Raw genomic sequence first — 13,699 nt, forward strand, 5'->3', positions numbered from 1 at the left:
CTACAAGCAGACCTGGAGAGTGTCGGTGTTCACAGTTCAGGTCGAAGATCCTTCATTCTATGAAGGATTTTTGACCAGAAGTATTAACTCTGTTTCTCTTTCCACAGATGCCGCCTGATGAGTGATTTTGTTTCAGATTGCCAGCATCAGCAGTTTTTATCATTTTAATTCAGAGAGTGTCAGTGTATAATCTTGACTCCCTTCTTAAACATGAACACATCAAAAACTCTCCAATATTGCTTGATGCAAACCCATTTGTTCTGTACTGATTGACTCACATTGTCTCCCAACAACACTTCAGTTCTACAATTTTAATTTTTGTTTTCAAATCCCTTTCTTTCTCTACCCTGTCAGTGTAAACATTTTCATTCCAATAAATCTTTGGGATCCCTATGTTCCTTCAAGTCAGCAGTCTTGCCTGTCTACTCTCACTTCATCTGGGCTGAAAGACAGAGGGGAGATAGCCAATGTAAAAAGGTGGAGAGAAGGGGTGGAACAAGAACTGGCAAGCGATGGGCTAATTTGATTGTCCATCCCTGACAGTATAAGAGTCAACTACTTTGTGAGGGACTAGAGCTAAGTGTTTAACAGACAGGACAAGGGGGCAATTCACTTCTGTTAAGGATATTACTGAATTATTGGGTATTGATCAAAAATTGACCTACTGGAGGAACTCAGCAGGTCAGGCAGCATCTGTGGAGGGAAATGGACAGTTAGCGTTTCGGATTGGGACTGAAAGAGTAGAGGGGAGATAGCCAGTATAAAGGGGAGGGGTGGAGCAAGAGTTGGCACGTGATAGGTTGATCCAGATGAGGAGGGGTTGATTGGCAGATGGAGTCAGGTGGGGGAGGGAAGCGTGGGAGACAACAAAGGGCTGCAGGTTATGGAATCTGATAAGAAAGGAAGAAGTGAATGTCACAATTTGGGTTTTGAGAACGACTGAGCAGATTTCATCCAAGCAGTCTTATTATCTCTAAATTAATGACTTGCTAACCTGGGATAAGGATTTTTGGCTTGCAAGTCCAGTATCAAAACTATGTTTCTATAACAATATTAATCACTTTGGGGACCATTATAGGTGTGGAGAGAGCTATCTTCCACCATATACATCCCTGACTAAGATTACAGCTCCTCCCACCCTGTCTCTTGCAAGGACACTATCCCTTTTTCTCAATTTTTTTTCTCTTTTCTCTTTTTCTCTGCCGCATCTGTTCCCATGAGGCTTTCCACTCCAGGGCATCCAAGATGTCCAACTTCTTTACTAACCGTGGCTTCCCCCCTACTGTGGTGGACAGGGCTCACACCCGCATCTCTGCTCTCACCCCCACCACTCCCAGACCCAACAGGGATAGGGTCCCCCTTGTCCTCACATATCATCCCACCAGCCTACGTATCCAACACATCATTCTCCGCTACTTCTGCTATCTCCAACGGGACCCCACCACCAAGCATGTCTTCCCCTCCGCACCCCTTTCTGCCTTTCGCAGGGACCAGCTCTCTCTGCGACTCCCTAGTTCACTCCTCCCTCCCCCCCCCCCAACCCGTCCCACTCCCACCCTGGGAACATTCCACTGCCCCTGCCATAGGTGCAACACCTGCCTCTACATGACCTCCACCTCCATCGAGGGACCCAAACAGTCCTTTCAGGTGAGACTGGGATTTACCTACACTGCCCTTAATATCATCTACTGCATTCAGTGCTCCAAATGTGGCCTCCTCTACATTGGTGAGACCAAACGCAGACTAGGTGACCATTTCGCAGAACACCTGTGCTCCATCCGGAACCGTGATCTGCATCTAGCCATTGACAGTCACTTCAACTCCCCCTCCCACTCCATCACAGACATGTCAGTCCTTGGCCTCCTCCATTGCCAGGAGAATTCCAATCGCAAACTGGAGGAACTGCACCTCATTTTCTGTCTTGGAACCTTGCAGCTTAACGGCATGAACATTGAATTCTCCCACTTTAAGTAATCCCCACAAACCTCCCGCCCACACCCACCCCCAACCATTCCTCTTCTTTTCTTCCCTTCCCTAGCCTCTCTCTCTTTTCTCTACCCCCCTTTTTTCCTCCTTACCTTTGACCCATCCCCCAGTGGACCTGCTCTCCCCTCCTCCCCCACACCTGCCTATCACTATCTCTTACCTGCATCTACTTATCACCACCCTGTGCCCACCCCGCCTCCCCTCTTTTGTCCACCTATCACTGCTCTGCTCTTCCCTCCTATATATTGGGCTTCCCCTTTTCCTATCTTCAGTCCTGAAGAAGGGTCCTGACCTGAAACGTTGACCACCTGCTTTTCTCCACAGATACTGCCTGGCCTGCTGAGTTCCTCCAGCATCATTGTGTTTTTTGTCTAGATTCCAGCATCTGCAGTCCTTTGTTTCTCAAGTTTTAAAGGTTATTTAACAACTGAGCAAATATAAAAATGGGTCAATGTTAGTGGAGGTAATCATGTTTAAAGTCTCGAAACAGCTGATATTAAATTGTAATAATTTCATTAAGAAACTTATGCGCATTGTTGGATTACAGAAATAAATACAGACATACTTTGTTAGATTCCCATGACACTCGACAAGCTGGTGCACAATAATGTTCATAATGTTCTCAGGACGGAAGTTTGTTTTGTTTTGAATTGCCTAATTTAACCCAAGGCAGTGGCTGGGATCTACAATTAACCAACCTCATGGTTCTGGGTTGGGTGGGGTGGTGTTAGTGGTCTTGTGATTGTTATTTGGTAATTACCCACATATGTTAATGAGGAAAGGATGAAGCTCAGTGAAAATACTCACAACTATATCACTTATATTAAAAAAACTCAGTACGTGTTCCATCTCATGAATGAAAAGTAGCCACTCAGCAACGGTCAGGAATACATCGGCTAAAATGTAGCTCAGGAAGGCATTAGTGTCTTTGGAAAAGGAGGAGAGATGATGTCACCAGAAGAAGAAAAAACATATTTTAGTATCTATTTCATGTTTTAGTGATATGGAAGATGTGAGCTACTGCTTGATACTCCACAGAATACAGCAGTGTAACATTTCTCAATATTTATCAACACTACATAGGATTAATGGCAATTGTAAAGCATAAACATAGCATTCATATATTCTGTAATTTATCATATGAGCCTGACATACTCCATTAAATAATGAAACCATTAATTAGTTCTCTCATCAGCTGCCAGAATCCACAAATTCTGAAATAAATGCTCCATTCAAGAATCTGGAGCTCTCAATGATTTGACATTCTCTCTATTAGGCAGTCCATTGGGGTCAAGGATGATTTGTTTCCATTCCAATTCTGTGATGAAGCCAATGTGGCACCCACAGACTTTGACAAAGGTGGGGCTGGAGGTGCCTGAAGGGGTGAATGGGTGGGTAGTTGCAGAAAGTTTCACTCCTTCAGCTATTTTCACTGGGTGTCTGTGTGCTTCTGACAAAATTGCACAACATCCATTGCCAGAAAACTCTTGGGAATAAGTGTTTATAATCCTACAAATGGAGAAATAAAGATGAAAGATGTCGCCGGAGTATGGAGACTCGTTGCAAGCTGCTCCTCTCGCTGCCTTGGTGAAGCAGCCAGCATAATCAAAGACCCCACCCACCCAAGTCATTCTCTCTTCTCTCCTCTTCCATCAGGTAGAAGATATAGGAGCCTGAGGGCACATACCACCAGGCTTAAGGACAGTTTCTATCCCAATGTGATAAGACTATTGAATGGTTCCCTTATACGATGAGATGGACTCTGACCTCATAATCTACCTTGTTGTGACCTTGCACCTTATTGTCTATGTGCACTGCACTTTCACGGTAGCTGTGACACTTTACTCTGTACTGTAATTGTTTTTACTTGTACTATCTCAATGCACTCTGTACTAACTCAATGTAACTGCACTATGTAATGAATTGACCTGTACGATTGGCATGCAAGACACGTTTTTCACTGTACCTTGGTACAAGTGACAATAATAAACCAAAACCAATACCAATACCAAATATTTGAGGAAGAGCAAGTAGTCTGAGACTCAGCCTGTGCATGCTGTGTGCTAGATCTGGCCTTCCTTGAGCAGTCCTCTCACCTACTGTCTTCTAATTATCCCAGTTGGTGTTCAGAGGCTTTTCTTAAACTTACCATTATGTGGAGCTGGAGAGTAGAAATTTAGTTCAGTAACCATTAATGCCCCATTTTCAACCTATTGTTCCCTTTCTGTTTCCCTCCCCAATACCTACCACTCTCAATCAGACTACCAGCCTTCGCTAGAAAAAAAGCAAATCCACCTTCACTCTTATCAAAGCAATGGTTTTTACCTGTACTACATCAATGCACTCCGTACTAACTCAATGTAACTGCACTGTGTAATGAATTGACCTGTATGATCGGTATGCAAGACAAGTTTTTCACTGTACCTTGGTACAACTGACAATAATAAATCAATACCAAATGGTATGTAACCAAAAGAGGGGGAAATGCTTTAAATTCAAATATAATTTAGGGTATCTTAACATCCTTCAAAAGTGCCCTGGATGTCAGAGTAAGAAAAGACAGCAAACAGGTAAGTTATTCCCATGTGATACATGGCAGAGAAAAACATTTCAACATTTCCCTTAAGTTAGACTCTTTAAAAATGAACAGAAAAAATATAAGACAATGATAATAAGAAAAACCTAACAAGTGGTTCTGAAACTGCAGTTGGGAAATCTCATGGTGTCTGTCTGAAATTTCACTTCCTGTTACTTTAAAATAGGTTATGATTTTAGCCTTTTTCATATCTCCAACAGGCCAATAGATTATGACAGCGATGTGTTTATAATACATGATAGTCAAAGTAGCCGTGGGAGTCAGTGGGTTTATAGTAGATATGGGGAGAAAGTTTGTTTCCTCGGATAGAGACAGAGATCCAAAAGAAGAGAAGTGACAAAAACCGTCTGAGCGAACCTGATGGCAGGGTGGAGGTAGGTAGTGAAGGTGATAAAATTGACAAGTTCTGCATGACTGCAGGATGCAGCACCAATGCAGTTGTCAATGTAGCGAAGGAGGATTTGGGGAGGGGTGCCAGGGTGGGTTTGGAACAATGACTGTTCCACATAGCCAACAAAAAGAGAAGTGTAGCTGAGGCCAATGGCTACAAATTTAATTATTAGAAAGTGGGAGGAATCGAAGGAGAAGTTGTTGAGGGTATGAACAAGTTCTGCCAGGTAAATGAGAGTGTTAATGAAGAGGAACTGGTTGGGTTCTGGAGGTTACTATCCTGTTGTGTGCAGAAGATCGCTGTGCCTGAATTGGTTGTTGTATTTTCACCATTACAATGCTGACTGCACTTAAATCATTGGTAAAGTACCTTGGGATGCCATGAGGAGGATATAGAAGGGTCTCTGTAAATGTAAGCCTTTATTTTAATAAGTCAAAATCTAAGGATTGTTTTCATGCTTTGATTCAGCCTGCCACGGTTCACTGTATTGATATAAAAATCTTCTGGAAGTTTTTCTAACGTTAACCAATTTGTAAAGTTTTGTTGTCTTTTCTTGAAAGCAGAAACCTTCTTGCAAACTGCAGACCCACTTTCATGACAGGCAAACATCATGTGCATAAATGAAAAGAAAGACAGGTGCAATGGCTCAGTGAGGTAATACTTTGCCTGGGAATAACATAATTAGGAGCCAAGGAGAGGGGAGAAAGCAGCTCCCCCTCAATCAGCTCCTCCTTTCCCTCCCTACGTGAAACAAAAGTGCACACTTACTCATGCGATGTAACTGGCTGCATAGGACTGAGGACTGAAGAAGACACCTCGTTGATGCAGTTATCTAACAGGTCATATTCCTGCTTGCACTTTATCGCTTTCATCATCATGTGACTTTGATCATCGGAGTTAAGGAATTGAACTACTCAACAGAAAAAAGTGAACTTAGTCAAGAACATGATAACATTTTGCCTATGAAGATTAGACTATTTTAATATTCAGCATCAGGTAACATCTCACCCAATTTCACTTTACTTTTATTTCTTTGTTTTTAAAGTGTAATGTTCAAAAATCTGTGGCTATTTAATATCATTAGAAAAAAATGAAATCTGAATGATAACAAAATGTTTTCCAATTCCACTGGTTTAAAATGTGTGGCTTATAATTCGGCATATATTTTGATCTATAACTAAGTAAAGGTCCAGTGCCTCACTGCTGTGTGGCAAACTCCACATGAGGGTCAGGATTGAACTCAGGTCACTGGAGCTGTGAGGCAGCAGCATTAACTGTTGCACCACTGTACCACCTTTGATCAGAGAGTGACAGCACAGGAACCACAATTGTTCTCAAGCGTCTCTGAGAAAGGAGTCTCATGTTCATGTGTCTATGTATGTATACGTGTGAATTTCTATGTATTGGATGAGACTGGGCTTGGAAATAGACTGCTGTTATTCACTGTCAAACCTGACAAACAAAAGGCTGACTAGCACAGGCAATGCATGGAAGTGAATCCCAGCAAGGAGTTAGTACTGTCAAGAAAGAAGGGGATAGGAGAAGGTCAAAGAGAAAAGGGATCAATGTACATAAAGTGAAGGAACGCCAGGTGTACCAGATCTCCCAGGCCTTTGAAATGGAATGAGATGGAAACAAGATGGTGCAACATAACTCATGAAAATATTTCATGAGCCTCCATGATGTTCATCTTCAAAAACAGCTCTAACCTAGAAACATAACAAATGTTGAAAGAAATGTGGCAGTGAACCACATCGGTACTCCAATGCACGATGTTAGTAAGCAGCAGGATGTGGCTTGCACCTTAGGTTCCTGAGAATTTGGATTTGGTTAGGGGAAAAAAAAATTGGAAATAGAATGGTTTGGGAGAACTAACCGTGAAGCTGTTGGATTGTTTAAGATCTAGCTTAATTAGTTTGGCACAACATCATGGGCTGAAGGGCCTGTGCCTGTGTCTGTGCTGTACTTTTCTATATTCTAGTGGGTCCACTACTGTGGTGCCTTGTAACTTCTGTCCTTGCAAGTTATTCTTATTTACCTCCTCTTGAATGGTTACAGAACTGCGGATGTTGCTGCCTAGGGAGATGTCGGGGACCAGAGATCGCACATTGCATATGAAAACCTAATGAGGGAAAAGAAATGTAAATATGAGAAAACACACAAGCAAAGCAAAATACATACCAGATTTTTGTTTCAATGTCCATGGGATAAGTTTTGTGTGAAATTCTGGGAGCTCCATTTGGAAGTGCCAGCATTTCCCTGCATGTGTCATCACGTTCAGGATTCCAATGCTTATCTGTGAGAATGTGTCGAACCTGCTGTCAAGCTTTTGCCGGTGATTTCAGAACTGGGCTCTTGTGCTGGATTCTAAGGTGTTGCAATTCCTCACCATTTAGAATGTGATATTGATTTTAGAAAGGCTACATGAGATGGTCAATGCTTTTAGAATTTTTTAGTTGTTTGAGTTTATTTCAATTTTAAGTTTTCCACCTTTTAAAAAAAAACTTAAGACATTGTTTGATAATATTTTTCATTGCTTTGGAATGTTTCCACATGTCAGGGTTTTGACAGTTTTCACAGTTGTCGATGTCAGATCACATGACTTAGCCAGTTGTTAATATTCATTCAGAATTTCTGTGGGCGGGGCTTGTTATGCCCCTTGCCCTTTTCTTGCCCAAGTGATGGCATTTAATAAATACCTGGCTCATAGTTATCCTTCAACATACACCACTGAAACAGATTCACTGGTCATCCATGTCATATCAAGTTGAAGGATCTTGCTGTGCACAAATTTCCTGCTCCGCTTGCCTACAATTAGTGATCTCACTGTCTGGAGGTGGAGATGGGGTGGGGGAAGTGCTTTGGAATATCTTGAAGACATGAAACAGGAATTTTAAATAAAGATGTTGACATCAAACTTTAAAGGTAATCAGTACTGAATACATCTACACAGGGGAACACAATGGACATTCGCCCTGTATACCACCGTGGGTCTAATAATGTAATTCCATGTATTTGCACTGTGCACTCACCTTGCTGATTATTCCTCATCTCGTCCTTTAACATAGTAGGAACCATTATAGGCTGAGTATATACGACAGGCTGTACCACCACTGGGTGAATCACTGGGTACAATCCTGAGCCTGGGATGGTCGAACGGGATAACAGGTGGCTTGTAGCAAGCACTGTGGGGCTGGTTAATGCCATGCTGATGGGAGGCTGAGGTGACCTTTTATTAGGTGAGCTTGAGCGAGGTATATTCATTGTAGGAGATGTGGAAGACAGCGCAGTCAGTGAGTAAGGAGATGAAGGGGAACTTGACATACGTGGAGAATGTCTCTTGTTCAGTGAAAGATCTACTGGCTCGATTTGACCTCCATTGGCCTCAAGTGATTGAAAAAGCCCAGTGTGGGAGCCAGGGTGCAGGGAGTAAGTGAGGCTGTGTTTGTTCTCGGGTTTAATATCATGCTTTAGTCGGCCCATATGTTGGAATGGCTGCAAGAGAAGGATGAAAAATAATTAGCTATGGCAAAACTCAACTCAACAGCTTTGAAATGACTCAGTTGGAAACCTGCATAAACATAACGTGAAAAGAATTCCTATCTCCAGCTTCATCCATTCCACACCACCAGTCTCATAGAACATGATTGGAGCTTGTGCTCATTAAAAGCCAATTGAGAACTTTCTTAGCTGTCCGGGAGCTGACATTTTTTCCAGTTGGTCCACTGCATTTCCTCCTGAGTTAAGGTGGAAGTTCAATGGAAAAGCTGAGGGTCCTATTAAGCTTACATGCAAGTGGATAATGGTTTAAGGTGTGAAGAGACAGGCAAAGTTTGTTGGCCAGAAAGACAGAACATCCAAAATAGAATATCACCTTGTGCTTTTGTCTTAATTAACTATATAATTACTTTGAGACCAGTCTTAGCTATTGTGAACACTGTATAAAACTTGAAAAAATATTTACTGATCATTTCAAAAAGACATTAAAAGGTGTTGCAACTGAACAATTAAGCTGGAAACAGATTCCATCCGCCCTTCTATTTATAACACTTATTGTTTTTATATAACTTTAAGGTGCAGCAGGAACACCTGATTCTCAGTTTGGTGGTTTGCGCTTACATAAAGCTTATAAATATGAGATTACTGCATAGTTCCTTTCCTATGTTAGACAAGATTGAAATCAAAGTAATTGAATAGTTATATTCTTAACAATTAGAAAACAAAGTACAATGGTCTTGGATGTTTCTGCCCACACCTTCAATAGATGTTGGCTGTCTCCTCAAATGTCATACAAGATGGTTTAGAGGGATATGGTCTAAATGCACACAAATAGGACTAGCTCAGGAAGACACCTTGGTCAGCATGGACGAGTTGGGCCGAAGGGCCTATTCTGTGCTATATGACTCTATGACCCTAAGAGCTGCTCCTCACTTGCGAGCCTCGGAGGGAACAGCAGGTCAACTGAAGGGTATGTCAGAGATGGGTCCACTTTTCATCCAATATTCACAAAGCCACAAGCAACACTGGAAGTCATATCCTCTCTTTAATCCAAACCTTAGTTATGCTGATAATTTATGAAGAGATGGAATGATGATATACCTGGATTTCACAATGGTGAGTTATTGGCATGCATGATTGTGAAATGCAGCCCGACATCAAATGTTTAACAACTTTGATGGCATTGTCATTAATTGCAGAATGTGCCTGGTGTAGATATTCATTTCCTGGTCCATGTGATTTCAGTGATCTCAGTTTCCCCAGCAACTTGGTTGCTAGATTTGGCCTCAGCACCTGTCCAAACTGAAAATGATTTTTCAAACACTTATTCATAAAGTTACTTCTTCTTTAAACTGTTAAGAACTAATACTAACTTCCACAAATTGTAAAGCATCGATCTTGCACATGACACTGCTGCCATCTAAAGTGCCAAAACTTAATGCATCTATGTGAAACCTACCTCTGCTACAATTGTTACGTGTTAGCCATGCCCTTTAAACAAACAAATAACTTTATTATTGTAGAGAAAAGGGCAACTTTGGATGAGGACATTAAGCATTTGTCAGTGGCGTTCCATATTATCAATAGAAAAATCATATTTCACTGCCATTTATTTAAGTCGCCTATTCACAGGCAATGAGGTTGGTCACATTTGAAGTTTTCCAGGGGAATTTGAACTTCACATAATTTCAGAGCTAACAGGGACAATGCTAACCCCTTCTGCCCAGTGAAGGTCAGATGAGGAGACAGTTACACAGTAGTGTAGCAGTTAGCGTAATGCTATTACAGAGCCAGTGACACGGGTTCAATTCTAGCCGCTGTCTGTAAGGAGTTTGTATGTTCTCCCTGTGTCTGCGTGGGTTTCCTCCAGGTGCTCCAGTTTCCTCTCACACTCCAAAGACATACAGGTTAGGAAGTTGTGGGCATGCTATGTTGCCTCCGGAAGCGTGGTGACTCTTGCAGGCTGCCCCCAGAACACTCTATGCAAAGATGCATTTCACTGTGTGTTTCGATGTACATGTGACTAATAAAGAAATCTTATCTTATCTCTTAAATAATCCAACCTCACTGGGAGCCAATGGAAGTTGGTAGGTCCTGATTTTCACTTGAAATTACAGGTACCAAAATCTAGAGGGAACCAACAGCAATTTTAACTCTGGTTTGAAAGGAAAGTAATAATGGGCTTCCTGTTTGACCGAGCCACTGTGCAAGAGGGTTTGGGTTACATGAGCTGACGAGGAGCAGGGGTGCTCCTCCAACAACCTTAAGAAGGCTAAGGCCTCTCTCATGCAGATCACCCACCCCTTCAGATTGCAGGATGTCCACAACACCATCCTGGCTGGAATAAGTGGATATTTGGCTGGCAGAAGTAAAATAAGAGATAAGACCTTGGCTCTAGAGTAGTGGATGCTCTACTAACTCACATCATTGCATCAACAAAGAATCTGTTGGAGGAACTCAATGGGTTGAGTAGCATCTGTTGGGGGAAAGGAATTGTCCCATATTTTGGGTTGAAACCCTGCATTAGGACCTGAAAAGTCAAGAATTCCTTTTCCCCCCACAGATGCTGCTCAACTCACTGAGTTCCTCCAGCAGATTGTCTGTGCCCCAAATTCCAGCATCTGCAGTCTCTTGTGTCTCACGCCACTGCAAGCTCCAAGCCATCCCAGAATTAACATCAAAGCCAACATTGTCTAAAAAACTCCAATGTTGTAACACCAAAAGAATGACTTCTACAAATCTCCTAACATGCCAATAAACTAAAAAAGAAAACAACATATTTGCGATCTTGATTTAGGCATTGAAAGGTAAATCAGAAGTTGAGATGCTACATTGTTTTTAATCAATGGATTTAAGCCAATATTTCCTGAGGTAAGAGAAGACGCCCTTGAACCAACAACTACTTAATGTGTGTAAAAGTGCAATTATACTATCTATGCTTCTGCTAATAATATGAACAAAATTTCCTTACATCAAACCTTTAACTCACTCGATACTGAGCTGTTGATTATATGAACAAGTATTTTTGGAAATCATAGTGTCTGAGGAAATGTGCTGGAATGGATTGGGTCCTAAAGTGAAATGGGAAGCAATCCTGCACGCATGAAATTAGAAGGTACGCACAAAACCACTACAGGTAGGTAAACTGTAACTAAATGGCGCCTTCCCTGATGTGGGAAGTGGCCTGCACAGTGCTTTTGCACTTTTACTGCTGGAGTATCCAAACCATTCCTTCAGTTGCAGCACATTCAAAACAGTGGAAGAAGTGCATTTGCAATTAATCACACAAGAAGAAACTGTTCTTGGATCAAAGCAAAAGGCAGAACTGATGGAAATGTTTAGTGCTCAGCAAACCTTATTTAAGTTTGCTGAATATTATAAATCACATTGAAATATATTATTGCCCCACTACAATATAATGTGTAATTGATATTTGTGTCAACATGTTGAGAACGACATTACTGTCCCACTTATTCTCTTGTCCCAATGCTTGAGAAATTGCTCCTCCAAGAATGTTAAAGTACTGACTGGTGGATTGCCAAATTTAATAGCTCATTTACCTTTCGTATCTGTTATGATTCACAATTGTGAAGAGACTGGTAAGCCAATAATGGAAATATAGAATCTGGTATATAATGGAAAATATTGATCTTAAATGTTGAATGAGATGGGACAGAAAATAAATTGGCATCCTGCCTCGCTGTTGCCCATTTGTTTTATTTTAGTATAATCTCCGCACAACTGATAAATCATGAGAAAAGGCCAAAAAGGTTCAATGACTTTTGCTTGCCTTCTCCATTACAACAGTGGCTACATTTTATTGGCTATAAAGCAATTTTGAATGTCTTGTAATTAGGAAAGATGTGATATGGACAGAAGTCTTTTATTTTTCTTCCTGAGCAGAATTGAATCGATCTCTAAATTGTGGATTGATAGACTTTTTCAGACTTAATTAGCAACCGATATCCTTTAGTATAATGTGCAATCTGATTCAAATTTGTCTTCTGTTCACAATTTTTTTTTGATTCTCTGAATGGGAATTTATTCTGTTGTTAAGGTCATAAGAAAAACAAAATACTGACTTTCTTTCTCAAAATATGGAAACACCACCGATACTGTGGTGTTGGTTACATTTGCCAAAGCACATGGTACTGAGAGTGTCAAAGATAGAATATTAGTCAGGATATGTCAACAGACAACATCCATTACAGAATCCTAACGACAATTTCCTTTCTGCCAAGATCATAAAATTGGTGTCAAAGGTTCACAGCTTTTTGGTGAAAGAGTCAACTGAGGGGTACTAGAAATTCTAACAGTGGCCTGTTTTCCTCTTTTGTTTGATTGAAAGGTTGTCTTTTCCATCATTCTTATCTACAACATACTGTTTTAATATTGAAGAATGAATTAGTACTGCAGAATTATTGTATTTTCCCTCCCATCAAAAATTACTGTTGAGCTTTTTTCACAAGTATATCTACCCAAACAGTTGAAACTTCACTATTTAATGATGTTTCATTGCAAAAAGCAGCTTTCCTACAAACCTTGTTTAATCTGCCAAGAAGGGCTAATGAACCCAACCAAATGCCAGATTTCACCTGCTCATTATTTTACACTTATCCCTCCCCAATCTAATCACGGAGAGCCTCATCCTGAAAGTTAACTGCAGGCTTGCTAGTGTTGAACACCCTTGTTGAATTTTGTTGAATATGAAGCCTTATTTGTATCCTCAAACCTCCTAAGGCTACGATGGCTTAATATCATAATGGTCCGATGAAGCAGGGTTCCGTTCAAGCACTGAGAAGTACTTGTCTGTAACAACTTTGCATTTCAATGCTTATTTATTGTAAGGATTAATATGTCTAAAGTAAAGCAGCTTCTCCACTCTTCACACAGGTCAAGAGGAGAGAGGTTTCCCGTTGGAATTCATTTGGAGTAAATAATGGATTATTTTGAATTTCCCAGCCCCAAAAATAAACAGAAAATTTTGAAAAATAAATCACTCAAAAATTCTGTTGTTTTGGTCACTCAGCAGGCATGAAATACAAATGATATTTCCACTGTTATCCAAGCAAGCAAAGCATATTGGAAGCTAACAACCCTATATCCATGGAACTTTGTTTTAGCTGGAGTCACTGTGGCCTAGTTCCAATGTTAACTTATAAAATGGGGCTTTACAGTTCTCCCTGGTATTGAAAAATTGTGCTGCGAGCTAATTCCAGACAACAAGT

The 13,699-nt window shown here is 40.9% G+C and overlaps 1 protein-coding gene across 5 annotated transcripts in view; it reads right to left on the reverse strand.

Annotated features, from left to right (window-relative positions):
• The window catches only part of LOC127585664 (Krueppel-like factor 3), a 65,663-nt gene that overhangs the window by 12,386 nt on the left and 39,578 nt on the right, over positions 1-13,699 (reverse strand). For 3 of the 5 annotated variants that reach the window (XM_052043327.1, XM_052043309.1, XM_052043319.1), the window contains exons 4-7: positions 9,573-9,773; positions 8,006-8,468; positions 7,012-7,095; positions 5,742-5,883 (exon numbers count right to left, since the gene is read on the reverse strand). In XM_052043327.1, the coding sequence (XP_051899287.1) occupies positions 5,742-5,883; positions 7,012-7,095; positions 8,006-8,468; positions 9,573-9,773 (890 nt within the window). The remainder of the gene's footprint in view (positions 1-5,741; positions 5,884-7,011; positions 7,096-8,005; positions 8,469-9,572; positions 9,774-13,699) is intronic. The other 2 variants (XM_052043337.1, XM_052043347.1) reach the window with 2 other exon arrangements.

This window comes from Pristis pectinata, chromosome 2 (assembly GCF_009764475.1).
Source record: "Pristis pectinata isolate sPriPec2 chromosome 2, sPriPec2.1.pri, whole genome shotgun sequence".
NCBI lineage: Eukaryota > Metazoa > Chordata > Chondrichthyes > Rhinopristiformes > Pristidae > Pristis > Pristis pectinata.